The sequence below is a fragment of the Podarcis liolepis genome, assembly GCF_965112155.1.
Source record: "Podarcis liolepis genome assembly, chromosome: 3".
NCBI classification, from domain to species: domain Eukaryota; kingdom Metazoa; phylum Chordata; class Lepidosauria; order Squamata; family Lacertidae; genus Podarcis; species Podarcis liolepis.
Window position 1 is genome coordinate 52,960,378 of NC_139557.1, and position 23,191 is coordinate 52,983,568.

The window sequence follows — 23,191 nt, forward strand, 5'->3', positions numbered from 1 at the left end:
AGTGCTTTTCCTTCCCTCCCCACTTAAAACGTGGTTACAAAGCACAGAGCCACATGGATCCTCAGGATTTTTGCACTGGGTCACCCCAAATTCAGCATCAGATCACATAGCATGTCCATGGCTACAGTTTGCACCAAAAAAATCACGCACCCACTGTTGCCTGGGGCCGCAGTGGTGCAAAAACGTGGTTACAAACATGGATCCACATGGATCCTCAGGATTTTTGCATTGGGCTACCCCAAACTCACCATCAGATCACATATCTGTGGCCACAGCATGAACCACAAAAATCATACATCCACTGTTTCGTTTAGAATATATTTTTTTCTTGTTTTCCTCCTCTAAAAACTACATGCGTGTTATTGTCAGGTGTGTGTTATCGAGCGAAAAATACGGTAACCCAGGTGGCATTCAACTAAGTTTCACTCAGGGTAAATGCACTGAAATTAATGTTCATTAATTTTAATGAGTGTACTCTGAGTAACACTTAAATGAGTAACACCCAGGTATAGGGAGCCCCATATAATGCATAGTTTGAGAACAAATAGCTATACACAGTTGAACAGAATTTTCACAGCTATGAATAAAATGTATGTGTCTATTCTAGTATGGCAAGTTTATACAATTCTCATTTCTTCTAGTTTGTAGTTTAAATTGTGTTTAATTGTTTCATTTGTTCTAATATCAATGAGTTTCCTTTAATGTCAATTCACTGTGTGTTAATAATAGTATGAAATGAATCCTGCTTGTCATGTGTAGCTCTTGCAGATTCATCCCCAAAATTCACAACCTTAATTTCCATTAGAGACATGGCTAGAATTGATAATACAGTGGATTAATTAACATATACAGTAAGTAATTCTGAATCAGCTGATTGCACTCCAGAACAAAGTGATGCATCAAAAGTCTATCTGAAAAGCAGTATGTTTGATGCAAGCAATAGCCATACATATTGATATTCAGTGCCTGGATAGGGAAAATTCTAGGTAGGAAAGAATGATCTAGGACAGGCACCCCCAAACTCGGCCTTCCAGATGTTTTGGGACGACAACTCCCACCATCCCTAGTTAACAGGACCAGTGGACAGGGATGATGGGAGTTGTAGTCCCAAAACATCTGGAAGGCTGAGTTTGGGGGGTGCCTGATCTAGGATCTATCTGAATGCCAGCACACATCCTCTAAAACTCACAATTTTGTACAACAGCACCTAGACCTATACAAATATTCCACTACTGCAATCCTGCATGCAGTTCAAATCCTGCATCACACACACTATAGACTAAATTTAGTTTATAATAGGTAGAATAACAGGAAAGAATGGCAAGTAGGGAGCTGCTCAGCTACAACCAACAGCTGCTATAAAGCCCTCTCCAGTCCCTTTTTGATTTATTGACACTCCCTTCAACATGTACAAACAAATTAGACTACATCCAAAATCATATACGTGTAGAGGTTAAGATCTACACCACCTACCTCTTTGATTCTTATAAAAGACAATATGGACATGTAAATTGGTTTGGGGGGTTTTTTGTTTGTTTTTGTTTGTGGTTGTTTTTTTTGCTGTTTTACCCTCTGGACACTTAACCTCTGGCAGAGGTTGCTAAGCTTTTGGGGCCAACAGGCACAGATGGAATTTTGGGAGACAGATATCCAGGGAATTGTTCTGCACTAGTTGCAGTTTTATCTCTAGTGACAGTTCCAAAAGGTAGCATTTGATGAATGCCAAAACCTCTTACCATGAACTAAGTTTTGAACTAATTATTGAACTATTGAATAAGATCAAATACAGAACTTTCACCCACGAGGCCTTTAAAATTATAATTAAAAGAAATGATTAGAGTGGAATGCAAAAGTGTATCAACGGTAGAGCACTTCAGTAACTGTAAACTTACAGTCTCTATCCACCCTTTAAAGGTACTGGCCCTTGCTTGAGCATTGTATTGCTGGTCCTGACTTGGGAACACAGTAGAAAGCTATTGAGATTGTCCCCAGTTGACTTAAAAGAACTAATGTAGGAATTACAGACATATTTCAAAATAGTGGGACTGCACTGTAATAGCAGAAGTCCTCACTCAATAATTATTTGCAAAATTGCACCACAGCCATAATATGCCAGTAATTAGCAATTTGGATTGGAAGCATTGGTTAATTATCAATTACTCTTGAATCTTGGCTTCTTAGGCTGCTGCTAACAATCACCAGAGAAAAAGGCAGCAGAAGTTAAAAACTATAGCTAACTAGATTTCTAACTTTTCTTTTCACATTGCTTCAATTGTGATATCCTGTATCTAGCCTGATGGAGGAATCCCCAACAGTGAGGAGGAGATGTGCAGCATGAAATAGTTCTGCAAGCTATGAGAAGATTGGAATATGTAATTTTCATATTCTTCAATGTATATGTTGAAATAGAATGTAAATTAAATAAATTTCAAGGCATTCCCTAAAACACCATGCTGAGAATCTTCTAATATCTCCTACTGATATATCTAATTAATGTGCTCATCTGTTCAGATGTTGTAAGCCAGATATGAGCTTTATAACACTACTTTTATTCTACAGTGTATTTTGAAAGCATCAGCAGAACAATTTTGCTAAAGTGTAGAAAAAGCCCACAGAACAGAAATTGTGTTATTTAATACGATGGTACAAACAGAAGTGAAACTCTTTTGCTATCATGATGTTCAATCTGTTTCAGATTTCAATTTCCATAATTTGCTTTGGCTGCTAAGCAACAAATCAAATATGGTTTGATGTATTTCATATTTGAATGCATTATTCCCCCTGCTGCTCTGATGGCTGAAAATACAGTTGCAGAAGACTTGCTTTCAGAGGAACACTATTCAAAGAAATATAGATTTCAATAGGGGTATTAATCATCTGAAAAAATACAAGAATCCACAGAAAGTAAGACTCCAATTCTTAGAAGAGTGTTCTCAATCCATCATCATTTCTCCTTCATACAACATGAAAGGGCTTTGGTTCTTACTTTAGTCTATGGGAGAGCATCTCTAAAATTAAAAAAATGGAAACCATGGGAAAACAGTTTAACTCATATTGATCTATTGCTAGAACTCCTTTTTTAGTACTCAAGGTCTTGTCTCTCAAGTTTCCATTTGCCAACTTCAGTACCCTTAATAAATAAATCACAGTATCAATAAGGCACACCTTGCTAAGACCTTCACTTTAAAAGACTGCACACAAGTTACTCTCGGTGTTTAAAAAAACTGCACACAAGGCAACTGATGTTGAGATGGAAGGCAGCAAGCAGAAGAAGTTCGAAACTTTCAAGAATATCATGATTAGGAAATGGCAGCTTGCACACTACCTCTTCCAGAGATAAATGACAGCTGCCTCAAGCCCATTAATTTTGCATTGTTTGACATTAAAATTTGTAATTATAATCAATATTTCACTGGTAGAAAGGAAATGGGATGTGCAAGATAAATTATAGATTTACCATTTAATTAAGCAATTTTTCAGACAAAGAAACTGGAATTCTGATCCAAATTATAAGAATTACCACTGCATTACAGGAAAGTATACTATATTCTCTCTATACTATACTGGAAGATAGGTACTCTCAACCTTGCATTCAAATTCAGCTTACCAGATCACAGCCAACATGTCTAAGATCAGAAATTATGTTTGTACCATCTATCTTAACTTACCTTTTGCTTTTCAGTTGTCTTCTACCAATAACACTCCAGTGGGTGTTTGATTTTACACTCTCAAAATAGTCTTCTGTGCATAAACAGGTACTGCTTCATTATAGGAAAGCATACACTGCAATCACTTGTGTCTCATCACTGGCCAGGAAACGGTCACATCTAGAAGTGAAAGGTTAATTTAAAACTATTTAATCTTTGACCTTTCTACAAATGATTGTCAACAAGGATGTAATTGGTGTAAATTATTATGTTAACACCTCTCCACTGGGAACTGGACTGAGACTACAACTGCATTTCACACATTAGAATATACTGGCTTTTTTGGCATTTTTCAGATTAAGAGATGGATGAACATGACTTTCAGTGATTTTTTTACATTTTCCACCTGCTAGATATATAAACAACTACTTCTTTTTTTTACAAGAAAGTTATAATCTCAATGCTACCATCTACAATGTTGGAGGATTAAATACAAAGGAGGAAAGGAGACAAAAACATCATGGGACAACAGTCTCCATAGTTGTTGAGGAGCACACAGAGTATTAAGTGGGTCAGGTTTGCTGCACAAAATTTACAATTACTGTACTTCAAATAGCTGCAGGGGTCCAAAATAACCCCACTGGCTTGGGGGGGGGGATACATTTTGAGTGTATTTCAAGGATTTGTATCTTCCAAAGCAAAAAGTCCTAATCCTTAAAATTATTAATTATATTTGGGGAGAGTACAAATCAAATGCTATCTATATACAAAATTCATTACATGTGAAGCCACATGTAAGTAATGAAGAATCTTATTGACACCTGCCCCGTGCTTAAGAGATCCCTCACTCCATCTGTTTTAATCATCTCAAAATAGGACGTCTCAAGTCCACTTAATCTTTGGTTATTTGAATTGGATTTAATTCATCCTGTTTGACATATGGGATTTATGTTACTCTTATGCTGTGATCTTATTTTATGATTACATCGGGCTTTTTAAAAAGAGGTGATGTGTGCTGTGGTGTCTTTAATGCACCAAGTAAACCTAAGTCTCATGCATGGGATAAAAATGATAGGCAGCAAAACTGATAATGTGACAAGAAGGGTGGGATAGGAATATCAGATTATAGAGCACAAATGAAAGTGAGATCCAGTAAAGCAAGAAAAAGACTCAAATTGAAGTTGGTTAGAGAATACCTAGCAGACATGTTCATCCACTGGTTTCTGAGTGTTGACATGTTTAATGTCCAATTCATGTCAAGGCAGAAAGGCACTGCTGGCACATGATAACATGTATCACACAGAAAATAGGCAAATTAATGAGTCCCTGATGGTACTGCCAATTATGTTGCCCCATGATAGCATCACTTGAGCAAATATGAGGACAAGGCTAATATTGAATCAGTTGAAAGGGCTAGCTCCTGAATTTGTGTTTATTGGTAAGTAGCTGCTTCAGATGGTGATGACGGCAAAGGAAGCTTTCTACCCAATATTTGAAAAGAAAAGTTCACATTCCAATACAGGCTGCTGATCCTTAACGGTGCGCTAGAGATAGGATATAGCTGGGAGCTGTAGGTGACAACTATTGATGTTCAATAGTTGTGATAGCAGAAGCCACCAGTGCAATGAATCCTGTTAGCACAATGGGGCTTCCCCTCACTCCCAGTTGGCTCCAGGGAGGTTGAGAGAACCACTAGAACAGCTCACTAGAGGAGAATGGAGATAGTGCCGTTAGTGCAGGTATTTATGCTTGCCTGATGGAGGAATCTCCTTAGTACTATTTTGAATTCCACCCTTTCTTGATTCAGTTGACTCTTTAGACTGACACAGCCAAATAAGTATCTATTTCTAAATTTGCTTAAGTACAGTGGTACCTCGGTTAAAGAACAGCCCTGTTTACAAACGATTTGGTTTATGAACTCTGCAAAACAGGAAGTAGTGTCCTGGTTTGCAAACTTTACCTCGGTCTAAGAACGGAATCCAAATGGTGGAAGGGCACTGGCGGCAGGAGGCCTCATTAGGGAAAGCGCACCTCGGTTTAAGAACGGTTTCAGTTTAAGAACGGACTTCCGGAACGGATTAAGTTTGTAAACCGAGTTACTGTAGTTTTTGAAATACTTTATGTAGATGTTTGTGCCTATACAAGTATTATTGAAAATGCAGTTATGTCTTAACTTGGCTGTAAACCTTCAGGCAATGACAGAAGTCATTTAGAAATTCCACCTTATTCCAGAAGCTATATCTATTACATAGCTATATTATAGTGATCAGAAAATTTAATGGTTATGTACTGGTTGATGGTGGAGTGAAAGGCCTGGAAGTATTACTAAAGGACCTCCTTCCTTGGAGTGAGTTGCTTCCCTGCCTCTTTTGGCAGAAAAGGCAAAATATAAATTTAGGAAGTAAATAAATAAAGGTATGATGCCATTGACCAAGTAGATAGTTCAGTTGGTTAGAGTGTGGTACTGATAACACCAATGTTGCAGGTTCAATCCCTGTGTAGGACAAAACTGCATATTCCTGCATTTCAGGGGATTGGACTAGATGATTCTCAGGGTCTCTTCCAACTCTATGATTTTATGATCGGAGTATCTCAGATACAGTAGACACATGCAGACAGGCGTTGAGAGTATTGCTCCAACTCAGTCAAAAATATGGGGCGCTACTATGCATATGCCAATTTTAAAACAGTGACATTCATCTCCTTGAAACTGGAGTGTTAAAGATTGTAGTCTCTCAAGCAGACTTATGTGGTGGTGAGTTTTTTCAAAATGCACAAATTTGCTTGGAATCAAAATAGCCAAAGTTGATGTGTATCCAGTAAAAATAATTTGTTTTCAAAATGTATATGCCCCTCCCATTAAAACTGTTCTTTCGTATGCAGTTATTATGAAGTATAATTTCATTAGACATTATTGCTGTTTGGAATTGCATGTGACAGCAAGAAATCATTGTGCAAATGTAAAATATGTGCTGGAAAACTGCTGATTAAACTAGCATGTTTAAGGAGGTTATTTGATTTATACTACCTGTACACAATCCAGACAATGTATTCCTTTTGTACAAAGACAAGAACATAGCCAGAATAAATATTGAAATACTCAATATGTTCAGGGATTTGGCCAAGACAGTATAAAGAGACTTCTGAGAACCTGACTTGACACAAGTCTGGTATGCTGCTGTGAGAAGGCTCTGGGACAGTAAACTACAAATAAAAATGTACAACACCCCCACCCAATCAAAAAAGCTACTGGCTTTCCCTGCTTTTTAACTTCTGTACCCTAAAGCAGTGAATAGTGATTTACCCCACAATCTAACCCAGCAATGGACAGAATGAAGAACTCCAGCAATGAAACAAAATTATTCCAGAGGAATTCTGGTTAAAGTGCTGGTACAAAATGGAATGCATAATTATGTCAAAAAATTATATACACATAAATCTCAGATCATACCTAAGCCCTAAAATTTCAGTTGATTATTTTACCATATGTATTAAGACTTTGGTTTGGTCGTGGGATATTAATTAGATATGTTAATTCAATGTGCCACACTCAACTGCAAAGTGAATCATCTGACATCACTATGATGTCAAGTGATGCTGTGCCTTGAAGCCCCCATTGCCAGGACTTGGGCTGCTTGAAAGCCCTTTTGCAAACAGGCCTGCACTGCTCTACAAACCTCAGAAAACCAGGGATTCAAGGAGCAGTGTAGGGCTGTCTGCAAAAGGGCTTTCAAACAGCGGTGGTTTCCCATTCAATTAAAACTGCTTCTCCCTCCAGGAGAAAGGAGATGGGTGGTGGGCATGGCTCTTCCAAACTGGTCTGACGGGCCAAATAGGAAGGGCTGGGGAGCCATGTCTGACCCATGGCTGGAGGTTCCACGCCCCTCGTATAACACAATACTATTCTTTGGCAGGTAGTCATTATATAAAACAACTAAAGTTAGTGGTAATATTGTACAGTAATCTAGTATGTTTTCCATTTTTAAAACTTTATAGCAAGCAAGAAGCCTAGAAAAGTCTTTCTCATCTGAAGATTGTCATGTTGGAGTTTGACATGCCAGTAGATAATGTCAAACCAACAGGCTGGTCAGATTTAATATACGGGGGAAATGGAATCTATACCCAAGATGTACAAAATGGGGGGAAATGTATAGAAAAGACTGTACACAATGCATAAATGTGATTTAGAAGAATAAATTAACAGGCACTGCACTCTTATTACCTCCAGCTTGTCACAAACAAAACACAGAGATCAGCCTTCCTCAAACCATTCTATCAGGTTTTCATCAGCTTGCCCCACTTTTCTTCCAAAATCTTATCCCAGTGCATTTCACTCCACTGTATAAAACAAATTGCAATGAGATGTCCATTTCTTTCCATGCATATTGTGTGCTTAAAAGTTCTGCATCCCACTGAATGGGGAGGGGAAAAACTATTGCCAAATATAATTGGTGTGTGGGTGTGTAATATTTGTGTACATATTCCAGAATGTATTCCTTGAAATCCAGTGATTTCAATGGGGGCCCTACAAGAGTGACTTAGTAGGGTATTATCTTCTGTGACCAAGTCAAGAACTGGCAACTACATTAGGCATTTAAAAGATAATTAAAGAAGAACCCTTAGGAATGAAACCAACACATGCCAGTCGGTATTCAAATTCAATTTGTTTATTTAAACTACATATATGCTGCAAAGCCCTCCCAGGGCAGCTTAAAAAGAAAATTGGATTCACTTACGTCGGATAATTTAGCTTCATATGGTTAGCAGAAACACTGTGCTTTCAAATGATTTACAGTATTAACCACTTACAATGCTTCTGATCCTCCTTTTACCATTCACCTTCAATCAGTTTATATGCCACATCCTCTATTATCAGCCGCCACTGGACATAACCTTTGGAAGTTTCAAGCTTGTAAAATAATATACTAGATGACAACTAGCATTTTAAAAATCCACACATTTGCTTGTCTAAAGCAAATAACTCTTCCTGAGAGAAGAATGGTAACAAGAGCACCTTTTCTAACTGAACTGTTCTAAATATTCCTCTTGTATTGACTCATTCTAAATCAGACAAGGCTATCTTCACATATATCTATTTCCCTCGGTTTTATACAAATACTGGTTATGTTGTTCATAGACTCACTCTGAAAACACACACACACACTGCACCTCACTGATGGTAAAACTAGAAACAGATATTTGAAAGCGTTTACAGCAAATGCATGCTACTGCAGAACAGTGCACTACTGTATTCACACATTTCAACTTAATGATATATCTCATGCCCAGTGCTGCTGGATAAAAGCAATAGAGCCTTCAACAAAATAGTTTTCTGAATGGGGTATCTGACCAATGTTTTCAAAGATACATTCCGAGCATGATATTTTTGAACACTGGTATTCGTAAACAAGAGACCTCTGTATGTGCATTGTTATGTTCAAAAGAAATCTGTTGCATTATTACCTAAAGCCAGTAGGGTGCTAATATAGATAAATATTTGCTGTTGTTATTATTAAGTTGACCATACCTACAATCAGGTTTTTATCATCTATTATAGAATGTCTAGATTTAGCTTTATTTTTACATTTGCTTCACATATGATGGAACATCTGCAGTATAATGACCCAAAGGTAGTATCAGTGAATTTTTTTGCAAATAGGCCCTTGAGAAATGTTTTTTCTTTTTTTAATACACAGTTTGAGACATCTATTTCCAGACAAAGTTTTAAATTTTAAAACCTAATTTACAGGAAGAAGCAATTCAATGCAACTGAAGTACATTATGCAAGATCCAATATTGGCAGATCACATTTCAAATTCCTTAAAATAAGAGCATCACAGACACTTAGTCTCTGCAATTCTCAGACTCTGCAAAAGATTAGAAAAAGCCTAGAAATGTAACAAAATATTACTAGGGAGCCTATTTTCATATAAATATTTTATGCTTTATAGATTAAAAAACTTATGAGATACCTCTATCACCTTATTGTCCAGCACTGGCTTTCGAAAGTTCTTATATACATGAATTATTTAAAAGCACTCAAAATAAAATGTCAAATTCAATACCTCATATTTGCACTATTTTTAATTTCAAACTAGTACAAAATTATGTAAAATGCCAGAAATTAACAGCTAAAAGAGTTAAAGGCAGTTGAAAGAACTGATTTAGATCTATCACTATAAGCTTAGTTTTATTTAAAATTAGGCATTTAGACCATTTTAGATTACTACTATTTTTGCATTGTTATACTCTAAGCACATCTACTTTGCTTGCAGTAGATTTTATACATTTGGGAAGCATGTGTATGCTTTGACTACTACCAGGCAGTTAAGGTCTCTAGCTAGATTTAAGAAATAAAGGTAAAAATTAATGAAGTAGTTATGATCTCTCATAGCACCACCTATTATAACACATCTAGAGAGAAAGAGAGGTCCTTTCTTACTTTTATATGTCCAGAAGAAAAGCATTACAACTCTTCATCCCATCCTATATTACTTTCTTGCCCACTTCAGTTATACTGGCTGTATACAGTAGTAATTAATTTATTATTATTATTATTATTATTATTATTATTATTATTATTATTATTATTATTGCCACCCATCTGATTGGGTTGCCCCAGCCATTCTGGGAGGCTTCCAGCAAATTATAAAACCACAGTAAAACATCACACATTAAAAACTTCCCTAATATTTTACTGCACTTTATAGCAGCAGTCTGGCAAATATGAAGAACAATATTCATATTATATGATCTAAAGAACATGAGGCTGCCACCTTGCTGAAGCTAAGGCAAAGGCCATAGCTCAGTAGTACAGCATTTGCTTTGTATGCAGGATTTCCCAGGTTCAATCCCCACCCTCTCCAGGTAGGACTGGTAGAACCCTGCCTGAAATCCTGGAGAGCGGCAGTGAGTCATTGGAGAAGATTGCTACCGATCTAGATGGATCAGTGGTTTGACTCAATATAAGGCAGTTTCCTATGTTCCTAAACTGAACAGATCTAATGTCTGGTCAGTGCCAGGATGGATGATCACTTGGAAACCACATGTACACTGCCCTGAATACAGGATGGAAGAAAAGCATGATAAAAATGTAAGATGATAATGAATAAAATAAGCAATGTGCTGAACAACAGCTATGTTAGGGCTAAAGCCAGAGTAAAATAGCCCCCAAATTTGGATAGAAACACAATAATAAAATAAATAAATTAAAAGGGTATTTCCCAGTCCCCTCCTCCATTTTTCACTGAAACCTTATTACACTAGATCACAGGCTTTTGCTCTCTGTTAATTAGCCGAGAATAAATACCATCTGCTGGTTTGGTATTCAGAACCACTAATGCAGATTAAGATTCCTACTTCACTCTCAAAGGTAAGGTGGGGGGGCGAGAAGGGGCCCTCATACTTCTAACCACTGCTTAGTCAAAATGTGGGTTGATGGGTCAGGAAAAAGAAAGTAACAAGTTTGCATCTTACAAGATAGAAGTTGGAATTTGGACAGATGGGGTGGGATGAGTTAGGAAAGGGGGGCGGATTTTTTTAAAAGGCTGTTCTTTTACAGTATTTTAGAATAATAGATACCTACACAGGAGTGGAAACAGCTCAAACAGAGGGACGGTGAGTAACCAACCTCACGATCAGTCCCTTTTGAGGATTCCCGAAGGGGACTCGCCTCGCCCCCCCTTTTCTTTCAGAGACCACAACTCCAATCTCTCATCGTGGGGGGGGGGGCGAGGAGCGCAAGGCGACCGGAAGCTCCTGCATACCCCAACCTGGGGAAGGGAGGGGGGAGGGAGAAGAGGCTGCAAGACCCTGACCCACCCGCCTGCGTCTCCCCTCCGTAAGCCGCGCAGAGGCGGCGGCAAGCAGCACAAGGTGGGAGGCTCCCTCCCTTCTCCGGGTTGGAATCGGTGAGATGAAGTCTCTCCCTCCACTCTGGAAAACCGGGGAAGGTGGGGGTCGGAGAGAGAAGCGGCGACGGCGGGAATGAGGAGGGGGGAAATGGGGGGGGGGAGAGCACTGCAGTGAATGCGGGGCCGCAGCAGGGCACTCACCGTCTCTCTCTGCTCGTTCTCACAGCAATAGCCAGCAGCACCGTCCTTCTCTTCACATCTTCACACAGCCGCCGCCGCCGCTCAGCCCCTCCCCTTTCTGTGTCTGTTGGGCTCGTGCCAACCGGGTCCGTTTGGGTTTGAAGTTCGAACTCTCAAAAGCCGCCCCCCTCGCGGACAGGCGCTCGTGAGAATTCGGTGGGGGGGGGGAGAGAAGGAGGCAGGGATGATCCGTGAGAGAGAGTGGGGGCGGGGGGGGGAGAGAAGGGGCCGGTAGAGAGAAACTGCGAAGGAGAGAAAACGCGGAGCTTCCTCCGCACAAAGCTTCACAATAGACACGCAGCGGCGCGCGCGTGTGTGTATGTGTGCCGAAGGCGGGGCTTCTCCGCCGGCTCCAGCACTCTCTCCTGGAACGGGGGTGGAGGATGGTAAAGGGGTGGGGGGAGGTGGAGGTGTTGTTTACGCAACCACCTGACTGGCGTCCTCGACAGATCCCTTGACACACATTGGAAAGGGAGTCGGGAGACACCACCATCATCCGGCTCCCTGCCTCGCCACCCCCCAGCACGATGTCGGGTGGTACAGGCTACTTTTGTTCTCTTGAGGGGGGGAGGATGATGGAGGAGGCACCAGAATTATTGCGGCGTTTACTCAAGCCGGCTTGTCGCAGCCAATCAGAACGAAAGGAGGCGGAGCTGGAGGCTGTTCCGACGCACTTATATACGAATTCTTTCCAGCATTTAGCCCTGCTTATTCGAGAGAAATATTTTTCATGGCCCAGGGTCATCCTATATATTTTGTGTCCGCCTCCATTTTCCTTTTGAGACGTGTTTGACTGGAAGCGAAAAGTGCTGAGGAGCCAGTACTTGATAGCGCAGGCTCTGGAACATTTATCACTGAAGTTTTCTTAAAGCTTATAGGACGTCTCTAGTCTAGGATGCACAAAGGAAGTGAGGCTGCAGTCCTATTACACTCAGGAGCCAACCTTATCCAGCACACCTGACGGATTTCTGAGTAAACATAAATAGGATTGGATTGCAGTTTGCGGATGTTTATCGAAAGACAGTACAGTATTACTAAATTCAGCGAGGCTTAACTGTTTAGTAAGGCTGCAAGTGAACTAAGCACACTTACGTAAAAAGTAAATTATGGAAATTAATGGGACCTGCTTCTGAATAAGCATGCGTGGGATTAGGCTACAATACACTTAAAATGCACGATTCAGAAATAAGCCTCATTGAGTTCCGTGGAATCTACCTGAAGGTGAGTTAACCTGGGACTAACCCAGTGCCAAGAGCCCTACTTACCGGGGAAGAAATTGTCTTACTTCTGAGTAGCTGTGTTTATGATTGCGCTGCATTTCAGTGGCGCTTACTTAAAAGTAAACATGCATATAAAGCTTGTTTGCTTTAAAGAGCCCTACTTGTTAATGCAATGTGAAATGAAGTGCTTTGCAGGCTACAGGATAATAAAACAAATGACACCGCATGGTTGTCGGTATGCAGTGGTTCCTCCCGAGTGCCGCAAGAATGAGCCAATGCATTGCTTGATACGTAGTTTGTCCTCGTAATGGACATGTAGCCTTTTAAACAACTTGCATGGCTCTAGGCAGCGCAATCCTATACGCCATTTCTAGGGAGCAAGTCCCACTGATTTCAATAGGATTTCTACTCAGAAGTCAGTCCAATTCAGTGGGGCTTACTTCTGGGTAGGTGGTGGAGTTGCAGCCTAGGGCTTCGTGAATCTGCTCTTCTGGGGCTACTTGAGAAAACAAGCTTTGTTTACTGGTGGTGGGAAATAGAGCACTTAAGTGTTAAGTGTCACAGAATATTTGTGGAAGGGGCAACGATGGGGCACTGCGTCTCTGCAGCCATTTTATGGCATGCCATAACATTCCTTCTCACATACTTGCAGCTGCCGCACCTCTGCTTCTTTACTCGGAAGTCCTACTGAAGCGTTCTCCCAAATAAAGGTGCATCAGGGAGCCGCTTTATACAGCCCAGTTCAGCGACGAAAAAGCTTTCATGTTTGGCTCTGGGTCGGCATGTCGGTTGCATGCTGGGATTTGTATACTTGCTGAAAGTCCTGCGCCATGTAATCTTAAAACCAATCTTGGAATGAATGATGCCTACTGCGAAGACTTCTTGACGGATGCTTTTAAAATTAGAGCAATTTTCTAAAAGCAATTTTGCGATTTAAAACTGGGCAAAGTCGCGGAGCGAGCGCGTTATTCCCGACAGGGAAAGGGAGCTGTTTTGTACAGCTGCCAGGACCCGTCGGGTGCTCCTCGTGGCTCCTCCCTCCTGCCGAAGGTCCACTTCCGTTCTGCTAAGATGTCGGCCGCCATAGCAGCGCTCGCTTCGTACGGCGTCTCGGACTCCGATTCCGACTCGGAAGCAGAGGGCAGGCCCGGCCATTCGGTGGCTCCCGTCGCCGACGAGGATGCGGTGCTGCACCTCGCCTCGTCTGCCCCGGCCCAGCAAGCGCTGTTGCCCGTCGTGGACTCGGCCCCGGCGGTGGCTGTCAAGGTAGGAGCTGCTCTGGAGTCGCCCGCCTGGGGCCCCGGGGCGGGTGGGGGCAAGGAAGCGCTGCCTCCTCGCTCGTACGTGGTCCGAGGAAGTCGCCCAGAAGCGGCGGCTGCGGTGCTGGCACTCGCTCTCCCTCTCTCGCCCCGAGGTGAAGTCATTTCATCCTGCTCCGAACCGGGCAGGTTCTCGCCCGGGGTAACCTACGCCGCGAAGGTTTCTCATTGGCGCACGAGGGTTGGCGCCAGTTTTTCTAGAATAATTCCTCTGACTTCTATGCAGGACGGGCAGAAAGTCAACAGGGAGAGCTTTCTCGCCGTGGAGGGAGACTGCTGGCAGACGAGTTCTCGCCTCTTGCAAACCTGCCTGTTCCTTTAAACTTTAAAGCTTTAGGAGAAGGGACATGGGGTTTACAAACTTAAGGCTCAAAAATACTTGGGTGTTTTGACTGAGAGGGTAAGGTGGCCTATTTGGTATTCCTTAACGGGAAAGCGATCTCTAAAAGGTAGTGTGTCATATTTTTGCGCTGCTGCATCTTGGTCTGACCCATATTTCAAACTTTTGCTAGGAATAAACTTTGTTTATAAACTTTGTTTATGGGTTTGCCTTGCCCCTACTCAGAGTCTGAGTGGGGAAACCACCAAGGTTAGGCACCTTGCAGTGCAGGGACTTGAAAAGAAAACATCACTTGTCTTTTCTGTTGATTGGATCCCAGTCTAATATTTGCTCTGCTAGATTTTAAGGAACTGAGCTCATACCATTGATATGCTGATTATGCTAGGCTCTAATGCTAGGTGTGATTCCACTCCCTTTATATGTAAGGGGAGCTTACCTGCTTCATTCTGTACAGCAGAGATGGCTGACCTGTGACCCTGCAGGTGTTGCTCAGCTCCAGCTCCCAACATCCCTGACTAGTTGCTGTGCTGGCTGGTGTCAATAGAAGCTGGAGTCCAGCTACATCTGGATGGCAGTAGGTGAGACAGCCCTGTTGTACAATATTCTTCACATCTGGCTAAGATCCATTTAGGCTGTCTTATTAATGCTGTCTCAAGTATGTGAAACTTTAAGCTTATTCTGTTGTAGTAGAACAGGCTAGGCGTCTATAAATTGCTTCCTCCTGTTTCCACTTTAATCATCTATGCTTCACAGTAACCTCCAATTCCATGAGATTAAAGACCATTAAAACAACAATAACCCAATGATGATTGCAGTAGCTCTTGTTTGTGTTCCCCAGCAATTGATATTCAGAGGCATAGTGCTTCTGATCCATGAGGTAGTATATAGACATCATACTGGCAGTTTGCTTTCAATTCCTTTTGTAATGATCCTTAATATGGAAACAAAACAAAAAAAATCTTCCATTAGCACCTTAGAGACCAGCTAGGTTTGTTATTGGTATGAGCTTTCGTGTGCATGCACACTTCTTCAGATACCTTAATATGGAATTTGTCTTTTCTTAGCTGCCACACACCAGGTCATCATTTTCTCTGTACTACTTATCGCAATTCCAAAGTTAAATGCTAGTATAGGGTGGACCATGAAATAAAACTGAGTATGGTTATTAGGCTGGGCTGTTAAGATCTGGTCTCTACTTCATCCTCTCAGCAATTCCTTTTGCTACCCTTGTGAAAAACAAGGAGACCCTCACACGGATCTCTCACCTCCCCTACAGATGTGCTTTTCTTGCCTGTCTTAATCAATGGCAGGTCTTAAGCAGTGCTGCTGGTTGAACTAGCAGATCAGGAGAGAAGCAAAAGACTCAACCTTTTTCTTGCTTCTCTCCCTCTGCCATAGCTGCATCATTCTTCCAAAGTTCAGCAGTCAACCACCTGAGAGAAGGAAGTTGGCAGTCTTCCCAGAAGCAGTTTTGGAGAACCAGTTGCCCAAGCCCTTAAACATTGTCTAGAATCCATCTGCATAACCCTGTCCATCTCTTTGTCATGCCTGCGTGTGTCTAAAGCACATGGGACTCTTACATCTATGGCAATATAATTATTCATGAAATCATGTAGCTGTTTTTAGGTTGTGAGAGTGAGGACTCCTTTTAGTCTTCCTGCTCTTGCTTATCTCAGCCCTTTCTTTTACCCCCACTGTAGTCTACTAACAGCTCCAACATCTTTTGTCTAGGTAAAATCCTGTAATGTTTCCTTTGGTGCTAGTTTTGAACAGTGTTCAGCAATTGGGTGGTGGTTGTTTCCTACACAGTCATAATAATTTATCTTGTAAGCATCAGCTATAAATTTTCACTGCCAAAAGGCAGTGAACAGCCAAGAAATGTACATAAGTAGTTCAATCCTGTGTCCAACAGGAAAGGTACATACTTTTTAGGAAGTAGACAACCCTTGGGTTTAAATTGTGTAACAGAAATGTTTGCTTCCGATTCTGAAACTTGCATAGAGGCAGAAGTCTGATTTGCAATGGTTAATTCATAGTAAGGAAGATTTATTATGAGCAGTGTTGCAATTGTTTAGGTTGTATGATTCTAATTAAGTAATTCAAGTTTTTTAAAGCTTTTTTTAGTGTACTTCATCATCGTAATAGAGAAGAATACCTTCCCATGTTAAGATTGTTATGTTCATGATACTAATCAGAGAGCAATTTGGAATAATTCTTTTTGTTGCAGTGCATTGAATAAGGTTCCACATAGTAGCTATGGATATTTTTCAGTTAAATTTTACTTAGATACACTGAAATTTATTCAATTTACTTAAGTTTGATTAATTTCAATGGATCTACTTTTAGAAAAACTGAGTTGACTGTCACCCTGTTTTTCTCAAGAATGGCCCTATTTGCACATCTTGGGAAGAGCATTGTTTGGCTTCATGTGTGGCTTGCTTGGAGTGAACAAACCATAACTCCTAGTTTGGCTACAACGCTAAGCCACATGTCATTGTTGCTTTCACTTGTGCTACCAGAAGGATAAATCGGGAGCTTCCTGCACATTTACAGTTAAGCATTAGCTATCGTTTGCTGTGACATGTGAATGTAGTCATTACATCTGTTTTGTTTGGTTGTCCTGTTCGCTTATATATATGTGTGCGTATAGAGCTATATAGATACATTGTGTGTGTGTGTGTGCGTGTGTGTGTGTGCGCGCACACACACACACACACACACGCTAACACGCACATACAGACAATCCCTCCTAGAATTGTAGCTGTCCATGGGCAGGACCTGGTGTCTATGTAGAAATAATATGTTTGGTAGACTTTTCCAAACTCTGACATTGTTTGCAAAAGTAGATTAAAATAAATTCTGAGGATGTGTTATTCTACACAGTATTTTAATGTTAATACGTTTAAAAGTTTTTATAATACGTTTTTCAAATTCTTACTGATTTTCTATACAGCCTTTGGTAGTGTCCATGAAAAATTCACTGACTTGAAATGTGTTGAACTTAGAAAACATTTCCAATGTACCCCTTTTGTTGCTCCTACTATGCTATTACATGCTGCATCAGGTGTTTGACAATAAGTTGTAGTATAGTATTCCAGAAATTCACTTCTAAATTCCCATATGACCACAGTTACACCATAAATTGAGTGTGATGTTTTGTTTCATTGTTTGATTGTGAGTGTTGCTTATTCTTTGAGGAATTGCATGCATTTTTGTCAGCTTTAATTCAACGGGAGGGTAGGAGTAGGTGTTTTGCCTGTAGGAGGGCCCAGTTCTGAGTCATTCCAAATTTTCTTCTATGTAATGAGTATTATGCAGTGCCGATGACATTTTCTTAGCTTTTAAAATGTCCTCCTAGGCCCCAAAACTTTGGGCACCCCTGAAAATAGATAAACTCTTAAGCAAGTAGATGTGTCAAGAGTTCTCTACAGTGTACTAAACAATAGCTTTTGTTTGAAGGCTAAAACCAATACTATATATTTCTTTCTCTGCCATAATTCATTAATAGAATAACATTACGTTGTGTAATATTCTTGGGCAATGGTGGGCAATCTGTGGTCCTCTGCAGGTAGCAAGAAAGCAAAGTTAAGATTGTCACCAGCCCACACTTCCTTTCTCTCTTAAGATTATCACCGCCCACACTGTTCTTTCTCTGTGTGCCTTGAAAATTCAGGAGAGAAAAAAGGAGAGAGAAATAGGGAGGAGTGATGATCATTTTAAGAGAAAAACAGTGTGGGGGTGGTTCTGGCCCCACTCTCAGTGGCAGCATACAACCCCACTCCTTGCAAAGAGATTATCTCCAAGAGGGTGCATTTCTTGTAAAGGAAAAAAAAAAAGCTCATTCCTGTTCTAGTGATTATATCATTAAAAAAAATGCTTGCTGCACACCTCAGATATCGAGACCAAACAAGAATCAAGCAGCCTGGTTTCAAATGACAGTTCTAGTTGCAAAGATGTTGATCTTGCAAAAAAGGAATGCTCAAAAGGGGCAGATACAGTTTTCTGAGTGCAAGGGTCAAGAAGTCATGATTAGACCAATGAGAGTGGCTCATATGAAAAGAGAAATCAAGATAAATTTGGATGTCTGTGATAGGGCTTCCTAAACCTCTTCTCAGATTGAGGAGTGTGGAACCTCTTATTCCTTGGGGCAGCTGGAGGATCTCAAAAAACAATAAAACACCCCCCCCTTCTTTCATTTTCCTAATTAACAAATAGATAAAATGAGTTAAGCATCTTTTGTGATTTGCAGGTTGGGGCTTCTGGGAGAGTGAAAAGAGTATGTGGTCACTCTTTTCGAAGGTGTTGGATGGGTAGAGGAAGAGACACATTGCATTTATTGTGGACTAAATGGTTTGAAATAAAAGTTCAGGCAATGGTAGTTAACATGGGATAGCTCAGTTGGTAGAGCGTGAGACTCTTAATCTCAGGGTCATGGGTTCAACCCCCACGTTGGTAAAAAGGCTGCTGCATTACAGGGGGTTGGAAACGATGCCTTATGAGGAACGGCTAAGGGAGCTGGGCATGTTTAGCCTGGAGAAGAGGAGGTTAAGGGGTGATATGATAGCCATGTTCAAATATATAAAAGGATGTCATATAGAGGAGGGAGAAAGGTTGTTTTCTGCTGCACCAGAGAAGCGGACACGGAGCAATGGATCCAAACTACAAGAAAGAAGATTCCACCTAAACATTAGGAAGAACTTCCTGACAGTAAGAGCTGTTCGACAGTGGAATTTGCTGCCAAGGAGTGTGGTGGAGTCTCCTACTTTGGAGGTCTTTAAGCAGAGGCTTGACAACCATATGTCAGGAGTGCTCTGATGGTGTTTCCTGTTGGGCAGGGGGTTGGACTCAATGGCCCTTGTGGTCTATTCCAACTCTATGATTCTATGATTCTAACTGCCATCAGCCACAGCCAGCATGCTGGCCAGTGGTCAGTTATAGTCAGTCAACATCTGGAGAGCACCACATTGGCTGCCTTTGCTGTAGGGAGACAGACTGCACCATACTGCATTAGCTGCAGCTTCTGAATCATCTTCAAAGGCAGTCCCACGTACCCATTCAGTCATTTTTCTCTTGATTTAAAGCTTGAACAATGCCTTCAAGGTGTTGTGTTTATCTTTGAGAATGGTATGTAATGAAAGAAGACAAATCCAGCAGACAGCGCTTTCTAATTTCACTTTTGTCATATTAATGTTTAATTAAAGAGCTGCAGTATATTCTTCATGTTCCATAAATGCTGGATTATTCTGTCAGCCTGTTTTGACTTTTTCTGGTATGTGTGATTTATTTTTTAAAAAAACCTAATGTTTAGAAATGTGTGGTACAGAAGCAGGAAGAATTTGCAAAGCAAGGAGTTAGATATATGCACGAGTCCCCCAAAGATGGCTAAAGAGACTAATCTTCTATAATATGGCAAATTTTTGGAGGTGTTACCCCGTGCATGCTAGCCATACAATGTTGTAAATAATATATTGAAAGACATCCACGTTTGTGTTAATTTCCCCTGCTCCTTTTTTAATCTATTGCAAAATGATCACTATTCTACTTGAAATGTTGGAACGTACTCTTCCAAAATCACACATAGTGATGTGACCTACACTTTTCCCCCTTCAAAGCAGCACCAAAGAGGTTGAAACATCATGGTTCTGAACATATTTCAAAGACAGATCCAGATAAACTTGTCTGGATTAGCAAGAAGTCATCTGTGCAAAAAAATAGATTTGCTTGTTGAAAATGGTGAATGCAGGTAGTCTTGTAAGTGAAAGCTGGATAAATACTACTGTGCTTCAATTTCAAAGATCCCATGTTCAGATAGAATGGTGAATGCATTGTCTGGTTTTGAAGTTAGAAGTTGAGCTAACAGTACAATAGAACTGGAATAGCTATAATTGTCCTTGTGAGAATTGTTCATGTCACAGTCTGTTCTCTTAGTAAAATAATTTTAACAGGAAAGAGGAATGAGATAAAATTATGGATTTGTGACATTTCAGCAAGGAGAGAATTTCATTTGTTCCCTTAATTAAATGTGGGGTGCTTTTGATTTCTGAATCTACATTAGTTACTGACAGCTAGAATAGTTGCATAATTGTCTAGTTTCCTTAATAGCAAAAATTATCCTCACTGTTACTCAAGAATTAATGCATTTCATGTAGTAGAATTTGAGAGCCATCAAAATAGATTATAATTTTTTTTTAAAGTACGGTAGCTTCAAACCCATAGCATAGAATTGGAGTGTGTGAACCACACTTGTCACATAATTGTACTACTCCATACAATTCTGTTGTGGTGTCTTCTGAAAAAATTAACTGCTGTTAGTGTAACTCTTTCCAGTTAGAGTACGGGGTGCAAAGTGAAGGTTTGTGAATATACCAGTAGCTGTTGCCATTACAAGCAACTGAATTGGGAAGAGGCTGCTTTGAAAAGAATGAAGTCAGGCAGTGCATCTAGACCACCATTGGAGCACATACTGTGGAATGCTGTGTGTACATCATTTTTAATAGGCAAAGTTAGTGAGACACACTTACTGTTTTGGATTGCAAGTCACCGATTAGATGATGCATTATGCAAAGTAGCTCACTGAACTGGTGTCTTCTATCTTTTGTAACCCTTTTGTTAAAGGACACAGGGAGGGCATATAGTCATACCTCATGTTGCGTTAGGTTCATGTTGCATCTTTTTGGCTTGCGAACGTGGCAAACCCGGTAGTGTATACTTCTGGGTTTTGCACCGCACGCATGCGCAGCAGTGCTCTATCGCACTTGCGCAGAAGCGCCGCTTTAGTTGTGGACTTGGCACCCCGGAACGGATCATGTCTGCAACTAGAGGTACTACTGTACTTTGGACTGTAGCTTTTTTAAACTGGCAATAGTAGTAAATTGAGGAATATAGGTACTTTATAATATGCCTACTTTATTTACTGAAATGTTTATAAACCACATTTTCATATAAGATATCACAAGGCAGTATACAACCTTAAAACACAGCATTATAGTAAAAGCAGTGGTTGGCAATAGGGCAGGGCAACATCGCAGTGTATCGCCAGCCAAACATCGCAGTTGGGCAATATACTGCAGTGTTGATAAAACAAGCTGCATTGGCCTCTGCCCGCGAGACAGTGCTAGCAGTGCCGCTGGAGGAAGGAACTGCTGGAAGACGTTGCTAGCAGAGGGACTCAGGAGCAGTGGCGGTTTCACCAGCGATACACTGTTGAGTGAAGCCAACATTGTGGTCTGCTCTTCATACCAGTCCTGGGTGATATATTGATATATCGCCCAGGCCTAGTTGGCAAAGAATCTCAGGTTTGAAAGGCCAGTCTGAGTGTCTATAAACCAGGGATTACTGCTGCTGAACCTCTGTCGACAGGGCAGGGTCTGCCACACTAAAGACTCAGCCCCTAGTAGGTTATTCAGATTGTTTCAAACAGAAGCTGTCCCTAATCTTGCTATTCTCAACTGTAGAAAAGTCTGGTGCTTAAACCTCTGTACAGCTTGACCATTTGTAAGCAAACTTCTTATGAAGAGTTCTTTGAAAGCCACCAGCTTTAGCAATAATATACAGTGCATGATATTCTATTTTGAAAGACACATTCTTTCCTCCTATAGAGAACTACACAAAAAATACTGTCTGTCTTTCTCCGTATCCTGCAATTGGGGAGTGGGAACCTCTGGTCTGTGAGGCCTTTCCATCCAGCCCACAGTTTCTCCTTCATCAGCCCTGTTCCATCTGCCTCTGCTTCACAGTAAATCGTTGCAAGCTGCTGCCGTTGCTTCCTCCTGCTGCATTTTTCATGCTGGACTCAGAGAAATATTTTCTTTCTTCTTCTTCGCCTAGCATGGAAGGAAATTGAGCTGCCAGTGGAGAAACAGATCACTCTGTTTGGGTATTAGCAGCCTGCGTTCCTTCTGTGCTGGGATAAGGGAAATAGAAACCTATAACCTCACCCAGCAACAAGGAAAGCTGAATAGAAAGAAAGTACAGTGGTACCTCGGGTTACATACGCTTCAGGTTACATACGCTTCAGGTTACAGACTCCGCTAACCCAGAAATAGTACCTCGGGTTAAGAACTTTGCTTCAGGATGAGAACAGAAATCGTGTGTTGGTGGCACAGCAGCAGCAGGAGGCCCCATCAGCTAAAGTGGTGCTTCAGGTTAAGAATGCACCTCCGGAACGAATTAAGTATGTAACCAGAGGTACCACTGTAAATGAATTGTGGTTGGGGGTGGATAGAAGGAAAGTATGTGGTGATAGGGGTGGGGTGGATGAAAATAGAGGAAAAAGTATGGCAGAGACAAAGAAAATGGGTGTTTTGCCCATTTCTGATTATTATTGGTAAGTGGCCCTTCAACCACTGCTCCCCCAAGCCCTTGACCCAGGGGTTGGGAACCCTTTTCAGTCTAAGGACCACATTCCCTTCTGACTGAGGGAGTGGGATCTAACTTGGCCAGTGTCCCAAAGGCCAGATAGAAAGGCCTGTAGTGTCACATTTGGCCCCCCGTTCTTAGGTTCCCACCACTGCCTCGACCACGTATCCCAAGAGAATGCAGCCTTTGGCTTTAAAAAGGCTCCCCATACCAT

The 23,191-nt window shown here is 41.0% G+C and overlaps 2 protein-coding genes across 7 annotated transcripts in view; one reads left to right on the forward strand and one right to left on the reverse strand.

Annotated features, from left to right (window-relative positions):
• The window catches only part of WASF1 (WASP family member 1), a 44,546-nt gene extending 32,485 nt beyond the window's left edge, over positions 1-12,061 (reverse strand). The window contains exons 1-2 of one of the 2 annotated variants that reach the window (XM_083497804.1): positions 11,702-12,061; positions 3,669-3,827 (exon numbers count right to left, since the gene is read on the reverse strand). The gene's annotated coding sequence lies outside the window, so the exon portion shown is untranslated. The remainder of the gene's footprint in view (positions 1-3,668; positions 3,828-11,701) is intronic. The other variant, XM_083497805.1, reaches the window with a different exon arrangement.
• Positions 11,413-23,191, forward strand: part of CDC40 (cell division cycle 40) — a 38,190-nt gene continuing 26,411 nt past the window's right edge. Inside the window, exons 1-2 of one of the 5 annotated variants that reach the window (XM_083497796.1) lie at positions 14,010-14,226; positions 15,074-15,197. Coding sequence is in view for 2 of the 5 variants with exons in the window: in XM_083497793.1 (XP_083353919.1) it covers positions 14,032-14,226 (195 nt within the window). In the remaining 3 variants the exon portion in view is untranslated. Of the gene's footprint in view, positions 11,558-12,392; positions 12,962-14,009; positions 14,227-15,073; positions 15,198-23,191 lie in introns of those variants that run through there. The other 4 variants (XM_083497795.1, XM_083497797.1, XM_083497794.1 and 1 more) reach the window with 4 other exon arrangements.